This window comes from Puma concolor, chromosome E2 (genome assembly GCF_028749965.1).
Source record: "Puma concolor isolate L17-30 chromosome E2, mPumCon1.1.hap2, whole genome shotgun sequence".
Taxonomy (NCBI): Eukaryota; Metazoa; Chordata; class Mammalia; order Carnivora; family Felidae; genus Puma; species Puma concolor.
This window is the reverse complement of record NC_141681.1, coordinates 62711194-62731324: the sequence shown is the minus strand read 5'-3', so window position 1 is coordinate 62731324 and position 20131 is coordinate 62711194. Positions and strand designations below refer to the sequence as shown.

Genomic DNA, 20131 nt, shown 5'->3' with positions numbered 1-20131 from the left:
AGTATATGTTTTTGTAGGGAAATGGTTCTGGGTATATTTCACAAGGGTTATCTTTCAGGTCATAGGACACCTCCTCTTTCTCTGCTCCATGCTAACTGATATGATTTGATGTGGGGTTCTGGAGCACATAGTCAAGAAAGAATTCTTCAGACATTATCAGTGCAAAAAAGGTGGTTTTCTTAAAGCACAGGGACAGGACCTTTGGGCAGATAGAGCTGTCCCAGGATTGTGTGAAGTGATTCGCTTATACTTTTAAGTTGAGGAGGTAGAGATAGCGGAAGTTTACAAAGTTGTTTTCATAGGTTAAGGAAGATTTATAGGATCCTGGAAGCCTAGCTTATGTCAAGCTAAGATTGTTGTTGCTGGTTTTTTGTTTTCTTTTTCTCTTGCAAGGTATTAATGCTAAGACAATTGGGAGTTCCTGGACGAATGTCATACTCTTTCTGTCTTGAGTATTTGTCAATGGGCTGTAAGCTGTAAGGAAATTTAACTTAATCTACATTTCTTTTGCCTTTTTTTCTCCATATCACTAACAACTGAAGATCAGAGAAATACAAGTTCACTGAGTGCATATGGGACACACCCAGGATGTAATCCATGGGGTCACTGCCAAGGGGACAGGGATTAGGTTCACTGCAGACCTGGACAGTTCAGACTTGGGGTCTCTGGGCAGGTGTGAATACAAAGAGACATGGTAGGTAGGTCTCCTGTTCAGTTACCTGTTTGGGGGATTTGGTACAGACATGGCCTCTGGTGACAGGGGAGCACCATGTTGGGTGGCAGGTCTTGGCGCTAGTTATGCCTGGACCACAATCCCTTGGAATGCACAAGTGGCTGTCATCCAATAACATGTTAATAAGACATTTTAAACACGCTTGACCAAGTTAGGACACAGTAAGGGGAGACTGGTGTTGGAGGACTTGAGAGAAAGAGATGAGGGGATAAAGGCAAAGGGTAAGATATGAGGCCCAGAAGGTGGGCACAGCAAAGGGCTGGAATCAGGAGAGAAAAGGAGAGTGGGAAGACATTCTGGAGTGTCCAGTGTATAAAAAGACACAAACCCAATGGAGTAATCTGACCCCATCAAGACAGCAAACGAAGATACAAAGTGAACCAAAGTGGCTAAGTAATGGGATATGAATAAGTTCCTTAATGTATATGCAAGCTCCCTGTCTCCATCCCCTAAAACACTTAATAATTGCTTCCTGTACTAACTCCACTGGGAGTCAGTGTTTTGAGAGCTATCTCCCTGGTTCCTTACTACTAGTTAACAAGTAAATAAAAGTTCTTCAAGATTTCCTTGGGTTGTGTTGAATTTAATGCACCCCAAGCAGTGTACCCTTACACTTTGACAAGCACACTTGTATACAATCAAACTGTCCAGGGGGATCTTTTGTGAAATACAGGCAAGCCTCTAACCATGGGGTGCAGTCTTACAGGCCTCACCATCCACAACTAGGGAGATGCAAGACTTATTCCCTCCCAACTACGTGAAGAGAAACATTGACACTGATTCAAATTGGCAGCATCAAATGAGATGTTAGTCATTCTTCTGTATCTGGTTTCCAAACCCACATGCTTCAAACCTGCATAAAATAGATGCACATGTCTAGCTGGATGCAAAATGCAACATGGAAGAAGAAGAGTCAAAGCTTAGGCCCAAGATAGGTCAGGCTGACCTGCATTTGCTCAGGTTCCTCTGATTATAACCCATGAGAACTTGGGCCCCGATGCCCCCTGTCTATGATGTACGTTTTCCTCACATCTAAAGTAGTGGACTAAGAATGCACTAAGTGGATTAAGAACCAGTTCACGGTTGTCGGAGTATCAACATACAGCTTCTGGCCCAGGCAGCCTTGCATTAATGTTGGAGACCTCCGTGACTTGTGGAAAACATCACACCTTGTCTTGGGCCACATCCCTAACAGCGTTACAGCCCTCCATACCTGGGAGCCAGAAGGTAGCCACCAGCATCCTCACTGCATGCTAGTTCCCATGGTTCCATTCTTGAGTGCTGCGGGGACCAGAACCTCACTTGCTCGTGCCCTCTCTTCCATCTCTGAGGGCAGCTGACTGCTGGAGTTGGTGGTGATGAGGAATCTGGTACTGCTGACGATATCTCAGGTGTCCAGCCTGGGCATGTAAGGATAGGGAGAGGGATTAGCCCAAGTGCCCACACCAAATCACACCCTTTCTTTGGTGTGAATAATCTGGTGCCAAACAAAGGCTCGGGTTTCACTAAAGGCTCTCCCACAATGGCTGTACTCATAGGGCCTTTCTCCAGTATGAACCTTCTGGTACTTCATAAGGTTAGACCTGTGGCCAAAGGATTTCCCATATTAGTTACACTCATAGGGTCTTTCACCAGTGTGAACCTTCTGGTGCTGATTTAGAGTATAACTTTGGTGGTAAGTTTTTCCATATTCCATGCACTTGTAAGGTCTTTCCCCAGAGTGAATTTTCTGACCCTTTTTCAGTTTACATGTGTGCCTGAAGGCCTTCCTACTCCCCTTACATAGGATGTTTCTCTGAATTTTTTTGGGTGAAATTTTGGTGATCAACAAGGGTTGATTTCTCTTTGCAGACATATGTATTTGTTGGACATCTACATAGTCTCTCTCAGGGTGAGTCAGGTGGCTAAGGAGGGTGGAGCTCCTTGCAAAGGCTGCCCCCAGTTGCTGCACTTGAAGAGCTTCCCTGCTGTGAACTTTGGGAAGTGCTCAATAATGGGGCTGGGTGGGAAGGCCTCCCTGAGCTTGGTATTCCCACACGGCTTCCTATTGTTGTGGGTGGATGGCTGTTAGGTCATGGCTCTCCAGGCTCTTATGTCATGGCTGCACAGCTTCTCTGCAGTATGTGCTCATCACAGGGGAGAAGTCTCTCTCCATATTAAAGGAGAAGGTTTCAGTTGAAGGTTTACGTGGAACCAGAATTATTTCCTGTATGCCCCACATATGTGCAGTTTCTGTCCAGGATCTGTTCCCATGTTTCTCCATGTACAAAGTCTTTGAAGACTATAACCCCGTGTTATAGGGGTGGACCTTGTGAGTAGAAGGACAAGCACTGGAAGTCCAGCCCTGCGATGTGATTTTTCTGGAAGCATCAGATTCCAACAGTGCCTCCTTATCTTCCTTTTCACATGAACTACCTGAAAATAGGGAAATGCCCCCTTTTTTTTTAAATTTTCTAAAAGTTTTATTTATTTATTGGGGCACCTAGGTGGCTCAGTCAGTTAAGTGTCCGACTTTGGCTCAGGTCATGATCTCACGGTTCGTGGGTTTGAGCCCCGCATCAGGCTCTGTGCCGACAGTTTGGAGCCTGGAGCCTGCTTTGGATTCTGTCTCTCTGTCTCTTTCCCTTTCTCTCTCTCTGCCCCTCCCCCCTCAAGCTCTATCTCTCTGTCTCTCAAAAATAAATACACGTAAAAAAGAAAAAAAAGTTTATTTATTTATTTTGAGAGAGTGAGCAAGCAAGCAGGGGAGGGACACAGAGAGAGGGAGAGACAGAATCCCAAGCAGGCTCGGCACTGACAGTGTGGAGCTCATACTTAGAAACCATAAGATCGTGACCTGGGATGAAGTCAATAGTTGGATGCTTAACCCACTGAGCCACCCAAGTGCCCTGGGAAATGCCCTTTTCTATATGTCATAGTAGATGCGTGGGGATGGACCCATCATTAAGTGGTGTCTAAAGCTCTTTTCTCTTTCTTTCTTTTCCTCTCTTTCTTTCTTTTTGAAAGTATTTTGAGAGAGAGAGAACAGGGGAGGGACAGAGAGAGAGAAATCCAAGCAGGCTCCGCACTGACAGTGCAGAGCCCGATGCAGGGCTCGAACTCATGAACTGTGAGATCATGACCTGAGCCAAAATGAATGCTTAACCAACTGAGCTACCCAGGCACCCCAGTAAGTGGGGCTTATAATTCTTAAGCTAACAATTGATTCCCTGGGTTCATAAGAAACTAAGGGGGCCAGGATCAGGGGAGAAAGGGCCAATCCTTTTGGTATAGGGTCTGGCCAGACCAATGCAAAGTATCTCATCAGGGTCACAGACTCAATGTGGCTGGCAGGATCTGCTGCTCACTGTCTGCAAACTCAGTGCAATAGGGATGTTTGCAGAGGTCAATGCTATGCAGAAAGAGCCCACACATGATGTAACATTCAGCCATCTCTTAGCATTAGGCTTCCCAGGATTACTTACCAATACATAAACATCTCCTAATAGCTAAATAGAAGCTAACACAGGAGGACCCATAGGGAGAGTAGTTACAAGATGAAACTTGAGGTCAGGGAGATAGGGACTAGACATCAGGAAAAGAAGGCACGAGGGCAGAATGTTCAGAAAGGTGTAAAGTTGGACTGAGGGTGGGACATTAACTTTGGCACAGGGTAGTGATGTGGTATAAGACCACGGCCAGGAACAATCCAACGTAGACTAGGCCTCAGCCCATATCCGAATTGTGCTCAACAAGTCCCAGCATCTTCCAGGACTTTCTGGCAATGGCCAGAATTGCATCTTCTCAGCTACATACCCAGGATTCCCTACCATGCTCTGGCAAAAATGCCCCCGTGGGATGCAGTGGCCACAAGTCCTATGGAGGACAAGGCAGGTAAGGGGCCTGCCCTGTGTGTGACCTTTCTGTGGAAGTCAAGGAGCTTGTTTCGTCTTTATCATTAGTAAGGAGGAAGGAAGAAGAGATGTCACAAAATGAAACTTTGAGGGCTACCTGGGTGGCTCAGTCAGTTAAGTGTCTGACTCTTGATTTTGGCTTAGGTCATGATCTCATGGTTTGTGGGATTGAGCCCCACGTTAGGCTCTGCCCTGACAACACAGAGCCAGCTTGGGATTCTCTCTCCCTCTCTTTCTGCCCCTTCCCTGCTCACGCTCTCTCCCAAAATAAACAAACGTAAAAAAGAAAAAGAAACAGGGTGCCTGGGTGGCTCAGTCGGTTGAGTGTCGACTTCAGCTCAGGTCATGATCTCATGGTTCGTGAGTTCAAGCCCTGCATCGGGCTCTCTTGCTATCAGCACGGAGCCTGCTTTGAATCTTCTATCCCATTCTCTTTCTCTGCCCCTCCCCTGCTTCCTCTCTCTCTCTCTCTCTCTCTCAAAAATAAACAAACACGGGGCGCCTGGGTGGCTCAGTCGGTTGAGTGGCCGACTTTGGCTCAGGTCATGATTTCACTCACAGTTTGTGTGTTTGGTCCCACATCAGGCTCTGTGCTGACAGCTCAGAGCCAGGAGCCTCCTTTGGATTCTGTGTCTCCCTCTCTCTCTGCCCCTCCCCCACTCACGCTCTCTCTCTCTCTCTCGAAATAAATGGACATTAAAAAAAAAACCATAAAAAAAGAAAAAAATGAAATTTTCAGGAGGGTTTTTCAGGAATAACTCAGTAGCCCTTGTAAACAATGACAGGACCCTTAGAGACTGGCACTGGCAGTTTTAAGGAAGTATCTGCTAGAGAAAGACCGCGAATCCATGGCACACAGAGAGACCTTGTCATGAGGCCAAACCCAAAGGGCTTATTGGAAAGATGGAGAGAACTTTGACTCTTCTCCCCAGGCCACCACAAGCCTGGGTCAGCAAAGGTGGAGTGGCTCAGGGAGAGCACAAGCAAGTGCCCACAGCCCAACCTGGGTGCCAACAATTCTGAAAAAGAACACATAAAGAAAGGCAGGAGCTTTACTTGGTAAGGCCATGGGTGTGACGTCACCCAATATCATGTCCCAGTACAGGATTCTCTGGGACTGTGAAGAGCCTCCACTCCTCCCAAGAGAGGTACATGGCCACACCCTTGAAGGTCACCAGGCCTCGCAGTGAGGAAGAGATGATCCTGCAGGGCAATGAGTGGACATCTTCAAGCCCTGGGCCTAAAACCCAGGGCATCTTGCCCTCTCCCTGGCAACCTCTCCCCTATAACACCTCCCAGACATACTAACTACCTTCAGCTTACCCTCTTCCCCAGGCCTCCATTTCTGAGGGGACACTAGTCTGCCAACATCAGTGCCTTCTCCTTCTCCCAACACCCACTGGCCACTGCTTTGGAGCCATTGCATCATGAAGCAGGAGGGCAGATAGACATCACCCAATCTGTTCATGTTCTATTTCCAGATGGATCCCTGGGCATTCACCACAATGTGACTTATGACCATAATAAGCCCCAGGTTCAACCTCCCCCCTAGGACCCCAGCACCAAGCTCTCCTCCCCAATGTTCTGCCTCCCCTAGACAGACTCATCAGTTGTGACCGCTCCTTTCTTACACCTTTAGGTCCTCTTCTATCCAAGGGCTATGCCCTTGGATCCGCCCTCTCTCTCAAGGCTCCCCAGGCCATTCGGCTCACGGCAGCTAGTGACCCTGGAAATAACAGCCAGGATCCAATTTCAACCTCATCTTGCAACAAAATCTCCAGTGGCACCCAGACCTAGGGGCTGCCCTTGGCCCTTTGTTCAAAGCCTTCCCGCCTGTCACTGTCCTCTGCTCCATCTCTCAGCTACAAACACCTGGATTCCCAAACACTTCTGGCCCTCTTATACCTCTGCCTTTGTCTTACTCCTTTACCAGGTGTGTCCTTCCTGCTCCACCACAAGACAGTCCTTCAAGACCCACTCTAGCTGCACTGTCACTGTGGATAACACATCCTGGCCCCTGCACTTGCAGTAGATTGAACCATCATTCTATACTAGCATACCTACAAGGCCCGCAGTCTCACTCTGGAGCCTCAGCAGTGTGCAGAACTTCCCTGGGCCCTTCCCCATCACATGCTCCCACAATTTGTCCACCTCAGGACTGGCACCTCCTAAGTGTGACCTAAGGCTGCCACTCTGGCCTAGGGCATCATTACATGCCTGGACTGTTGATGAAGGCTCCTCCCTGGCCTCCCTGCTTTTGCCCTGGCCCCTTGGTCTGTTCACACACTAGGCAAAGAAACCAGTTAACAGCAGAGCAAGAATAAAGGGCCAGCAATTAGTCTCCCTAAAGAAGGCCTAAATTGAAGCCTAAATTGTCCTATGAGGCTCTTTTCTCACAAGATTTAAGAAGGATTTGCGGTTCCCGATGGCTTGGCTGACGCTTACAAACAAGTCTCCGCACATCTCTGTCCCCACGCGTGAAAAACCCTTTCAGGCCCCACCCCACCCCCCTTTTGGCCAGCATACTGACCAGTAATCTGGAGCACGAAGGCACAAAATGAAAGTGACTCCCATCATCCCAGACAAGGAAATGAAAGCGGCAGGAATCCCAAGGCACACTCATCCGCTAACGCTGGGGCTCCAGGAACTTGGGGGTAGGACTGCCCGGCTTCGGCAAGTGGACCCTTCACTCGCCAAAGACATCGGTAGCGGCGCTGGTCCCATGCCAACCCGTGGGGGGCCGGGGAGGAAGACGGCGCGCGCGCACCCGTTGGGAGTGGCCCGCTGGAACAGCACCTCCTCCGCCCTCAGTCCCCCGGCACGACTGGAGGACCCTGGGCTGCGGGCAGGCCCTCGGAACCTCGGTCTCTCGCGCATTATGGTGGAAACACGCTCAAGGCCCTTACTGGGAAGCTCTTGCGGCGGTCCCGGCGGACGCCCCACAGGGCCGCCCATTCTATTTCCGTCAACGCCGAGGCCCGAGGAGGCGAGGACGATCGCTCGCAGGCATCGCCCGTAGGCGCAAAGGCGCAAAAAGGAGCCCCACACCTTCCCCACTTGGCGCACCCCAGGCCCTGGACGGTGGCGCCCTAGAGTTTCCTAAACGCGTCCTCAAACCAGGGATCGAGGCCTTTTTTCGCACAGGCGCACAACCAGCCAAAGAAAAACCTCAGGGCGACGTCGGATGTCCCGCCCTTGCCCAGAGCGGTACACTCGGGTACGCCCCGCACGGCGCCAGCGCCTTCTGGGGAGTGTAGTTCACATCGCAAATCCTACTTCCGCGGGGACCGCAGTCCCGCCCCCCACCCCCAGCGCCACGTCGTGTCACCATGACAACGACCAAGCGGCAACGCGTCTGAGGCTCGTCAGCGGTGTTGTCAGAGGACCTGACGCCGAGACCACATTGGGTCCGTTGCGCCGGGTGCCAGTCCGGGTCCCCGTCCGAGGCAGCGCTGGTGGACTCTGCACGGGTAGGTGAAAGTTTCTTAAGCTTTTGCCTGGCCAGACTCAAGCCCCAGTGTCCAAGTCGCGAAACTGAGGATGTCCGGCCTGGGGTCATTTTTATCCCCCCAGGTTGGGACAGGAGAGTGTGCGCATGGAATGAAGCACGGAAGCTGTTCCAAGCAGAGATACCTGCATGTGCAAAGGCTTGGAGGCGACCCAGAGAGGAGATCATTGGGGAAACTTCAAGACCTTTACTTCTACCAGAAAGCTTCCAAGGAAAAGGGCTCATACTAGGCCTTTATCCTGAGGGACCTGGGAACTGAAAAGATGTGTGAATAGAAGAGGGACCTGATCTAAATTGGCAAGTATAACTTTAGCTTCCATGTGGAGAAGTGATAGGGTGCCAGATGAAGGTGGAGGTGGTTGGGGACACAGGAAGAAGGCAACTGCAACCAAGGAGGCCAGCGATGGTAGTCCAGGCGGCAGCCTGGACTAGGGTGGTGGTCGCAAAAGATGTGGGAGAAGTAGTCAGATTCTGAATCTCTTCTTCAGGCAGAGTCAGCTGTATTTGCTGATGGATCAAAGAGTGGTGAGAAAGAGATGGGAGGTCCAGAAAGACTCCAGGCTTTTAGACTGAGCAGTTGAAAGAATGGAACTGCCCTCCATAGAAATGGGAAAGGGGAAAGCGGAGCAGATTCCAGAGGAAAAGCAGGAGTTGGGATTGTGTCTGAGTTGCCTGGAAGATATCTGAGTGGAGAGGTGATGTGGGCAAGACTCAGAGATCTGGTTTTCTTGAGAAAGGTCTGGCTGGAAGTGTTCAAGGGTGATGGGTTGGTGGCTGTTCCTTTGCCTATTCCAGGCTCAGAGGAGCATGTGTTGGTTCATGGCTCTTTCCACCTTCAAAGCCAGTAGTGGCAACTTGAATCTTTCTCACATTGCAGCACTCTTGACTCTCTCAATCTCTACTGCCTCTCTATTCCACTTTTAAAGACCTTTGTTATTATATTGTCCGCCCACCCCTCCCTCACCTCAGATAATACAGAATAATCTCCATATCTCAATGTCAGAGCATAAGTAGGGGAGGAGCAGGGAGAAAGGGAAAGAGAGAGAATTTCAAGCAGGCATCACACTGTCAGCACAGAGCAGAGCTGGATGCCAGGCTGAATTCCAGGAACAGTGAGAACATGACCTGAACCGAGATCAAGAGTTGGACATTAAACCAACTGAGCCACCCAGGTGTCCCAAAGGTCAGCTGATTATTAATCTTAATTCCATATACCATTTAAGTTCCCCTTTGCCATGTAATATAACATATTTACATGTTCTGGAAATTAAGACCTGTACATCTTTGGGGTCAGTATATTCTGCCTACCACAATACATGAACATACTTAAAAATTTTTTGAACATTGCCTATATGGCTATTTGCTAAATGAAGGAAGAGTGCATTTTATACTTTGACAGATGTCAACAATGATTCTCTTGAGAAGCATCTCCAATTTGCCTTCCCCTGGCAGTGCTATGAAAGCCTTGGGATGATGATGATGATGATGATGATGATGATGATGATAAGAACAATAACAACAATAGCTCTCTCATTTATTTAGTAGCGTCAATCTTAAAAACAAAAGTTACTTAAAAATAAATAAATAAAACAGTTACTTTGCCAGCAAAAATGGGTTTATTTGGGATTAGCAGAGAATTGCAATTCTGAACATGCAAGCTACAGCAAAACCTTAGGCAAGTCTAACAAAGGAGAGGAATGTTATTTTATAAGAGGAAGGAGGAAGGTGGGAGGGGCTGTTTTGAAAGAAAGTCCATTGGAGAAAAGAATTCAGGGTGATGACAGTTTCTCATTGGTTGAGTTGCAGGGGCAGTTGATTTCTACTAGGAGATCCAATGTACATCTTTACTTGTTGGGGCCTGGAATTGATGATTCTTTCCTGTTGAAGATTCTTCTGTCGGCAGTTCTTGACTTCCAGTGGTACCAAGTGAGAGCTTTCCCTTGCACTCCATTTTAGTGAGGTTTCCCTTTACTAAGTGTCACAGCACCATGTACCTGGCCCTGTGCTAAGCACTTTTCATGTCACTTCTCATGAGGAAAGTTGTAGTATTTTCCAACTTTCACCACTGGATTTTGAGTTAGAACTTATTCTGGGTGAGGATACCCAAGAGGGATTGTCAAAGCACAGAATGTTTAGGCTTGTCCCAGAATTTCTGATGAGGGGTTGGAGAAGGGACAAGAACTTGCATTTCTAGCAAGTTCCCCAGTGATGCTGATGCTACTGATCTGGGGACCACTGAATTAAAGACACATTTAATGTTACTAAAACTCTCCATGAAGGAGGTATTATCTTCATTTTACATCCTCATAAAATGCAGAAGAGGTGTTCCCAGGGGCCCCTTCACAGTGCTGGTCCCTCCATGTTCAGAATGCAGGTCACGGGCGGGACATCTCTGAGGGAGGAAATCGAGAATGACCTCTTTAAAAGGAGGCTATGACACACCATTACCATTCTTAATCTCGGATTCCATTTCCCAGTGCCCCTCCGCTGCCACTTGGGCGTTGCCCACGGAGAATTTGTCCGCGCCCCACTCCAGGCCAATGCGAGGCTGAAACTACACTAACCAGAAGGCCAAGGGGAATGGCGGCGAGCTATGGGCCAATCACAGAAGAAGAGCGACTTCCTGCGGCTCACGGGACTTCCGGTGCCTCCGTTGTGGGCGTTCGTTTTGCTCTTGACAGGTCGTTATATAGCGCCCTTGGGGACCTGAGCTCTGGGCGGGGGCTGCTTTCCAGGCGCCTCCTCGGGACCCAGCGTGGAAGACAGTAAGGAAGATGGGATCGGCTGCCGCGTTTCGTCCCCTCTGAGGCTCCGATTGCTACGGGCGGCGGGCGGGCACCTGGCCCAGTGGAGGTGTGGGCATCGGCCAACCTCTCAGGGCCTGCCCGGGTCCAATGGCGGTAGCGGCGGCGCTGGCGGACCCGGACCAGTATCCGCATAGCACGGGCCCACGATAGAGGGGAGTGGTGGGTCCCTGGACTCTTCTCCTCCGCCTTCGCCTTTCTTCCTTTGCTGCTAGGACCCTAGGATTACCCCAAGCCCGAGGTCCTGAGTCCTGGCCAGGGGTTATGTGGAAAGTTTCATAATTCTGGAATCCAATGGGACAAGGTGTGGAAAGCTGTCTCAGGGTTAGGGACCAGGATGTGAAAGGTTTCCTTCGTGTCTGGTGGACAAGAGTCAGGCCTGACACGGTAGCCTGAGCAGCTTGGTCTGTAATCTGAGGGTGGTGTGAGTCATGGAAGGTTTGGAGTAGAGGAGGAAGGTGATATGACTCAGGTGTTCATAGGCTCCCTTTGGCTGCAGAGTGAAAAACAGACGTGGGGTAGGGAGTGAAGGTGAGGAGGCAGAAAGGGAGGCCCATAAGGATGCAGCTTTACTGGATCAGGTGAGTGATGGTGTCTTGGCTTGAGTGGTGACTGGAGTTGGGAGAAGTGGCTGGATTTGGATCTTTCAAGTCAGCCAGATTTTATGATGTGGATATCCAGGGATATCACCATGGAGTTTGGCCTCAGCTATGAGAAGATGGAATTGAAGGGCATCGACTGAGATGGGGAGGTTGCTGGGCGAAGCAGGTTTCAGGGAAGATCAAGAGGCAGATTTTGACCCTGGCAATGCCTTGCAGACTTCCAGGTGGAGGTACTGAAAGGGCAGCTGGACATGCAGGTCTAAGTTATGCCGAGGAATTCAGCTTGGAGACATCCAGTCAACAGTCAGCCTGTGAACTAAGGTGGAGCTGTTTCAGATTTGGGAGGGGGCATCTTTAGCTTATGGTGAAGGATGTCCTACTGGGGCAGCTGAGGACTGGGTGGCTGGCCTGGGTACCTGGGCAGGGTTGGTGGATGTCACAAAGTCAGACGAAGGGAGGAACAGCCATGAGGGAAGGTGTGTGTGGGAGAGGAGGGTCCAAATAGTGACCAAGGTCCCTGGGACAGAGGCTGAGGCATACTGGAGATGCAAGTAGCATGGTAGTGGGACCAGGGCTGATGTTTATTCACTTCTCTGTGGGCTCACCAACCTTCCTTGGCCACCCTCTTTGGGACCTGAGGGTTTCATTCAGGATGGCAGATTAGCTCAGTGGCAGTCAGCTGGGGATGTTTCAGGCCTAGGGTGGGAGGTGGTGGAGCTGGGCTTTGAATGTGCATCAGGAGGAGAGAGGAATACTGTGGTTGGTGAGAGGACAGCATGGAGAAAGGCAGAGACTTGGAGGTCCCAGAGATCTGTGTGGCCCACTCTGGGTAGCTGAGAGTTAAAGGTAGAAACTGAAGGAAAGGCTGGGTGCTACCTCTGGAAGTTGGAACTTTTGGAAGTCTGGCTCAGGATGCGATCCTGGTTGACTTTACCAAGTTAGGCACATTCTGGACACCCATTTGCAGAGTAATATGTAGTGTGGCTGAGAGGATGAATGGCTCATGGGATGGTGGTGGGGTCTGGAGATGTGGGATACAAAGATGGATGTGTACATGCAGAGGGGGTATGAGTTCATGGACTGGGAGTCCTGGTAGCGGGGACCTATGGGAGATGAGCCACAGTTTGGTTGTTCTGGAAGGCAGGATCTGGGAACCCAGGGGAATTGCCTAGTAGGAGGCAGTGGGCCCCACATACTAGGCCCAGAGCTTGTGGCAACTTATCTGCCTGCCTACTGTGTGAAGGAGGACACTGTAATCAGTGGGATACAAGGAGACAGTGGCAGCCATGGCATTGGAGCTTAGGGAGAAGGATGACCTAGGAGTGTGTTGGCAGGAGTGATTTGGGGGTCAGAGACTAAACACCAGAAAGGTGGCAGCATGTGGGGTCACAGGCCTAGGCCTATATGGGTTCGTCTGTGTATTTGTTTTTGTTGTTAGTTTCTCTGCTGCCCTTTGGTCTGGTTGACTTAGCTGTCCTCCTCATCATGGCAGGGCTAGGGGACCTTTGAGGATGTGGCCATGTACTTCTCCTGGGAGGAGTGGGAGATCCTTGATGAAGCTCAGAGACATCTGTACTGCGATGTAATGCTTGAGAACTTGGCGCTTGTGGCCTCACTGGGTAAGGCCCTCCCATCCTCCTAGTTTCCTGTTCTAGGTTCTGTCCTTACCCTTCTAACAGGAGCATCTCTGTCTTCCCACAGCTGAGCATGGGTATTGCTTCTTCCTCTGGATTACCTGCTGTGTGTGAGGAGCTGGGTCACGAGCACAGCCTACTCCTTTCCCTGAGGAGCCCCAATATCTGCTTCTGAAGCTTTCTGGAGAAAGACTCAGGACTGAGGGTCTGGCTGGCTGCCCAAGTTTGTCCCGATCAGTGGCACTTCTGTGCCCAGGTTCTTCCCTCTTTTTATTTTTTTAAGTTTATTTATTTATTTTTGAAAGAGAGAGAGAGTGTGCGTACAAGGGAGGGGCAGAGAGAGAGGGAGACAGAGAATCCCAAGAAGGCTCCGCACTGTCAGTGTACAGCCTGACATGGGACTTGATCTCACAAACTGAGAGATAATGATCTGAACCAAAATCAAGAGTCAGACACTCAACCATCTGAGCCACCCAGGCACCCCTTCTTCCCTTTTTTTAAAAATTTTATTTTATTTATTTATTTATTTATTTATTTATTATTATTATTTTTTTAACGTTTATTTATTTTTGAGACAGAGAGAGACAGAGCATGAACAGGGGAGGGGCAGAGAGAGGGAGACACAGAATCTGAAATGGGCTCCAGGCTCTAAGCTGTCAGCACAGAGCCCGACACGGGGCCAAACTCACTGACCGTGAGATCATGACCTGAGCCAAAGTCAGACGCTTAACCGACTGAGCCACCCAGGCGCCCCTTCCCTTTTTTTTAATATCAGACATTTCCGGAAGCCTGGCCATGTCATGGCCTATAGACAGTTGACGTGGTTATTACTCATGGGAACCACTGTGAGATGCTCCTGAGAGACTTATTTTGTAACATTGAGTTTTCTTCCCAGTTGCAAAGATGACATGATCTCCCTTTGGTCGTTCTCAGGGTGGGCTGCTCTTAGCTGGGCCAGCTACTTACCCACCTTATCTTTTTTTTAGGACTTGCAACTTCCAACTCCTATGTGGTTGCTCACCTGGAACAGGGCAAAGAACCCTGAGAGCCTGACAGGGTGGACATATCTCCATACACTGCAAAAGAGGCTGGGACGGGGTCTGGCTCTAGTGAGTGGGAGCTGGAGCAAAGGTTACATTGGGGTATACTCGGCACCTGCCCTGTATCTACTAGTGTTTGTTGCCGGAGCCAGTAGCCCTACCTTATTCCACTTTCCTTCTTCATTTTATTTTATTTTTTTTTTCAACGTTTTTTAATTTATTTTTGAGACAGAGAGAGACAGAGCATGAACGGGGGAGGGTCAGAGAGAGGGAGACACAGTATCGGAAGCAGGCTCCAGGCTCCGAGCCATCAGCCCAGAGCCTGACGCGGGGCTCGAACTCACAGACCGCGAGATCGTGACCTGGCTGAAGTCGGACGCTTAACCGACTGCGCCACCCAGGCGCCCCTCCTTCTTCATTTTAGACACCACATTCTTGCCATTTCTACTTTGTCCCTGGGCCCTGGGTGGTGGATGACTCCACTGATCTGCTCTGTGTCTTCCTTATTCCCCTCCACTCCCCCCTTTATGGGGGTGTCCCACATTAGCCCACAGTCAATGTATTATGAGATGTGCACATATCCTCATAAAGACTTTAAGCACCAGATGCCTGGTTGCAGCTGGATTTTCCTGGGCTTATGCTCACCACTCTGTGTCCCCTTTTCCTAGAGATCTGGAGCCTGTCTGTATTGGGTCCTGATGAAAGCTGAGGAGTTGCGGTCTCTGCCCCTCCTCCCAGCCTGAACCCCACCCCTGTGTTCTCATGTGCTGAGTGTTCACCTTCGGTGGCCCTCCTGGGCCCAGTCCTGCACCACAAGCTCTACCTCATCCTGACTTGATCCTACAGACTCATTCCTGAGTTTGTCAGATCCACATCTGTAAAGGGGCTGCCCCCTCCCAACAAAGCCTACATACACTTCACCAGCATTTCTCTGCTTTTAGGTTGTTGGTATGGAATGAAAAAGCCCCTCTTGAACAGTGTGTTTCAGGAGTGTTTCAGTTCAGAACCCCTAAGGCAGGTCCTTCCACCCAGAAGGACATGTGTGGCCTTCCACCCACTTGTGACATGTGTGGCCTGGTCTTGAAAGACGTATTATACCTGGCTAAGCATCAGGCAATACACCCTAGGCAGAAGCCATACAAATGTGAGACATGTGGGAGAGGCTTCTGGCTCAGTACAAACTCTCACCAGCACCAGAAGGAGCACAGTGAAGAAAAACTCTTCACATGCAGCCAGGACCTCCTCCAGCATCAGACCACTCACACTACGGGGAAGCTGAACAGAAGCCCCGCACGCAAGGAGGCCTTCTAACCCAGCACCAGTTGCCAGCAGCAGCAGGCAGTCCATGCCACACAGAAGCCCTTCAAGTGCAGCAACTGTGGGGGAGCCTTTCTGAAGGCGTTTATGTTCCTTGACCACCTGATAACTCACTCCAAAGAAAGACCCTTCAGATGGCCAACAAGAAATGCCCCTAAAGAGGACTCAACCTTTGTTCATCACAAAAAAAACCACAATGGAGAAACATCCCATGTGTGTAAGGAATGTGGGAAGGCTTTCAGCCAGCTTTTAAAACTGAGGACACATCAGAAAGTTCATACTGGAAAAATGAATCACAGTTGCAGTGAATGTGGGAAAGCCTTCACCGGAAACACTCACTTGTTCAGCACCAGAGAGTTCACACTGGAGAACGGCCTTATGGATGTGGCTAGCGCGGGAAGGCCTTCACTCGTAGCTTCCATGTTTTTCGGCACCAGAAAGTTCACAACACAAAGACCTTATGAGTGTAGACAGTGCCGGCGAGTCTTTAGCTGTGTTGCTGATTTTGTTGAGCACGAGAAAATATACACGGGGGAAAGGCCTTATGAGTGCAAAGAATGTGGGAAAGCCTTCATTAACAGCTCTCATCTTGTTCGGCACCAGAAAGTTCACAACACAGAAACGCCTTTTGAGTGCAGTGAATGTGGAAACGCTTTCCGGCAAACCTCCAAACTTATTCTGCACCAAAGGAGTCATAATGGAGAAAGACCTTATAAATGCAACCAATGCAGGAAAGCCTTCAGTTGCCCCTCCAACCTTGTTCCACACCAGCGAATTCACACTGGAGAAAAGCGTTATGAGTGTTCGGAATGTGGGAAAGCCTTCAGTCAAAGCTCTGCCTTCATTCAGCACGAGAAGGTTCACACTAGAGAAAGGCCTTATAAGTGTAGTGAATGTGGAAAAGCCTTCAGCTATAGCTCTAACCTTGTTAAATTTTTTTTTTTTCAACGTTTATTTATTTTTGCGACAGAGAGAGACAGAGCATGAACGGGGGAGGGGCAGAGAGAGAGGGAGACACAGAATCGGAAACAGGCTCCGGGCTCTGAGCCATCAGCCCAGAGCCTGACGCGGGGCTCGAACTCGCGGACGGCAAGATCGTGACCTGGCTGAAGTCGGACGCTTAACCGACTGCGCCACCCAGGCGCCCCAGCTCTAACCTTGTTAAACACCAGAAAGTTCACACTGGAAAAAGGCCTTATGAGTGCAGTCAGTGTGGGAAAGCTTTCAGTGAAAGCTCCATCCTCAGTCAGCACCAGAGAGTTCACACTGGAGAAAAGCCTTACGAGTGTAACAAATGCGGAAAAAGCTTTCCACTACAGCTCAAACCTCTCTAAACACCAGAAGGGTCATATTGGAAAAGAGCCTTTGGAGTGCAGTGGACATAGGAAAGCCTTCAGCCAGAGCGCTAGCCTCACTCAGTACCAGAAAGGTCACACCAAAGAAAACACTTAGGAGTGTGGCAAATGTGGAAAACCACTAACTAGCTGGGGCTTTCACCTTGCTCACCTTAAAAGGATTCACTCCTAAGAAAACTTCTGTGAAAGGAACCTTTGTAAAGAAGCCATAAGCCAAAAGTTGAAACTTGAATATCCTAATACCCCTACCAGGAGATTGCCAGATACATGGAAGCTTTCAGGAGCTTCACCACACTTTCTAACCTGTCCAGGTGCTTTGCCAGATTACGTCACTGCCAGATGCCATCTCACTTCTGCCAGCCAGCAGATCTTCCCACAGCGTGTAACTATCATGTCAACATACTCAGGGAAGGCTGATCTTGTGCTCTCTCATTCCCTGGAGGGAGACATGAGTGATGGAAGCTCTTTGGGGGTGGCCTCATTTTCCATCTTTGCCCTGTCTCTAGTGGTTCAGGCATAGTCCTGACCTTGTTCTCCCCAGGAGGATCTGACCTGGAGTGTGAGGACTTGCAGAAGAAGTTTCCCTTTTATTGTGGCCATTGTTGAGTCTACAGATGGTGCCTGCAATGGAATTGTCCAGTATCCAAATCAACCAACCCTGGAACTGCCTGCCTCCAGAGTGTGTGGTAATAAAGGCCTTACTATTGAAGCCATCTTTAATACTGGGACTCCATCCATTGTGTGTGTGGGAAATGGAAAATGAATTGGGCTCTAACAGGATAAAAAGGGAGAAGGTCTTTTGGGAGGCCTCAACTTGAACAGTGGGATGGCAAGGAATAGATTGCAGTCTAGGCCCAAGGGCTTCCGGGACAGGCTGAAAGTCTCTGGGTCAAATCTTGTGTCCTGGATGCCAGGACAACCTGTAAGACCCAGAGCTTTGGACATTCGCCAGTACTTCCTGGGCAGCAGGAGTTGGGTACCTTGTTCCTGGGAATGTCCCACATTCTCCAGTAGAATTGAGGGGCTACTGTCCAGGAGTAAGGCCCCTGATGTCCAAAATCTGTAGGTAGGTATCACTGCACGAAAGATCTTCAGGAGGCAGGTAGAACCTGTTTCAGTGGGCACAGAAACACTGGTTTTGAGGTCAGGGACACTGGCAAACAGAGGAGATAATGGCTGGTGCTATGCCTGGGCTACATCACACCCACTCACAAGAACTGGTTGTGTTCAACTCAACATTTAGTTGAGTTCAATCAGCCATGGTGGAATTTATACCACAAAAGATGAAGAAACAACAGCTCTTTGAAAACAAACAAACAAAAAGCAATTGAAAAAAACCTGATTTGGATTGTCTGCCAAGTTTGTTGACAGTGACTTTGGCCATAGGAGAGACTCTGCTCTGCAGGTCTTAGGAAGTCCTGCATATTCTCATCTTATCCTCTAGAACAAAGGACATAACAGTGGTATGTTGCTCACTGCCTGAGCAAATGGTGGTGTGGATTCCTGTAGCCTTCCTGCACTGGTCACTTCAAGGCCCTTACTGCACAGGTAGGAACCCTGGGCCTGAGAAAAGGGAGATCTTGTAGTTCAGGATTTTTGTAGCCCAGCCAATATTCCAGGTGAGTGTAGTGTCCATGATCTTCATCATCTGCTATTTTTTGCTGCCACTGAAGCAGGGCTGTCCCCGGGTACAGGAGTCAGAGATAATGGAATCAATATATGCTTGCCCCCATTTTCTGGTTTTCCAAGAGGAGTGAGGGAACCATATGTTTATGTGAAGCCTTTTGATTTCATAAATGTTGAAAGCTTCTTTACAAAACTTATAGGTATATATGCAACCGATATATATGGGCTGCATATCTCCTGGTTCAATACTTTCAAGTGTCAGAAAATAAACGAACCGGGCTGTCTGGAGCCCCAGGATCCCAAGACATGAAGGATTTTGGTGCAGTGTTTACCTGAGAACATGTGGCAGGGGCAACAGTATTGCTGTTGCCACTCCACTTAGGATCCTCCAGTTCCCTGAAGCTGACCATATGAGGGATGGCAGGGTCCCAGGCATGTGGCAGGTCTGCCTAAGTGCTCCCCACATCCCAAGGTATGGCACTCCTGGACCTTCTGGGTATAATAATTGCCTTCTGTTTTCTTGTTTAAGTTTTATTTTATTTATTTTGAGAGACAGAGCATATGCAAGCAAGGGAGGGGCAGAGAGAGTGGGAGAGAATCCCAAGCAGGCTCTGTGCTGTCAGCGCACAGCCAAATGTGGGGCTCAATCTCACAAACTGCAGAGATCATGAACTGGGCCCAAATCAAGAGTCAGACACAACCGACTGAGTCACCCAGGTGCCCCAATAATTGCCTTCTATTAACATGGGGGCTTGGGGTTAGAACTAAAGCCCATTTGAACCTTGAGGCCTCAGGCTTCCAAGCAAAGGGATCGTGGGTCATCAAGAGCTCAACTCCTTGAACCCACGTTTTAGCTATGGTTAGACCTCATAACAGTGCTCCCAATGCATGAATGAAGTCTTTTACCTGCCTTCTAGTCTCCTCACCACGGCTCTCTGTACATCAGCCAACTTATTGGAACCTCAATATTTCCCTGGTGGTGCCAGAACATAGCAAACAAAGGCCTGTTGGTTCTGAGAGTTTGATCTCCCCAGAGGACCAATTTACATGGAGCTCAAAGTCTCCCCATCGTGATGAAGTACCCAGGGATCCTTGGTCTGCTCAGGCTCTCCCTCCTGGGTGTAACAACTGCCTCCTGCCAACATGGAAGGGCTCCTTGGGATTAGAGTTAATGTTCAGCTGAGCCATGTGGAGCCCACACCTGCAAGCAACATAGGACAGACATTTGTCATCAGAACTCAATCCCTTTTCCTGAATGGTCACCTAGGTGTGTGTCTTGTAAAACGAAGTATTTTGGCACAGAATCCTTGATTTGGTGAAGTAGTCCCAATCTGAATCTGACTTTTGCTCTCCCCATCAGGGCTCTGTGCAAGGCAGCTGGCCTACTCTGTGTGTGTGTGTGTGTGTGTGTGTGTGTGTGTGTGTGTGTGTGTGTGTATGCGTATGCATGTCTGTGTCTGTGGAGCTGTGTGTGTGCATGCACGTGCATGTGCCAGAACATCTAAAACAAAGCCTTCATGGCTCTGAGCACCTATGAACTGGGCTACTAATGTTCATCTTAACTCTACAGGAAGGCTGTCCTTTGAACCAGCCACAGATGAAGGAAGTATTGAGAGATG

At 49.3% G+C, this 20131-nt stretch overlaps 2 protein-coding genes across 6 annotated transcripts in view; one reads left to right on the top strand and one right to left on the bottom strand.

Moving 5' to 3' along the window:
* The window catches only part of LOC112850704 (uncharacterized), a 39029-nt gene that overhangs the window by 9030 nt on the left and 9868 nt on the right, over positions 1 to 20131 (bottom strand). For 2 of the 5 annotated variants that reach the window (XM_086688475.1, XM_025914230.2), the window contains exons 1-2: positions 7157 to 7799; positions 1947 to 2133 (exon numbers count right to left, since the gene is read on the bottom strand). The gene's annotated coding sequence lies outside the window, so the exon portion shown is untranslated. Of the gene's footprint in view, positions 1 to 1946; positions 2134 to 7156; positions 7801 to 20131 lie in introns of those variants that run through there. The other 3 variants (XM_086688476.1, XM_086688477.1, XM_086688479.1) reach the window with 2 other exon arrangements.
* On the top strand, positions 4558 to 17606 carry LOC147573929 (uncharacterized). The gene is given in 11 exon segments (XM_086688688.1): positions 4558 to 4606; positions 6489 to 6559; positions 7438 to 7641; positions 7698 to 7843; positions 7939 to 8096; positions 10846 to 10987; positions 15156 to 15853; positions 15856 to 15982; positions 15984 to 16455; positions 16689 to 16832; positions 16834 to 17606. Coding segments are annotated over 11 exon segments (2361 nt in total). The 3' UTR covers positions 16984 to 17606.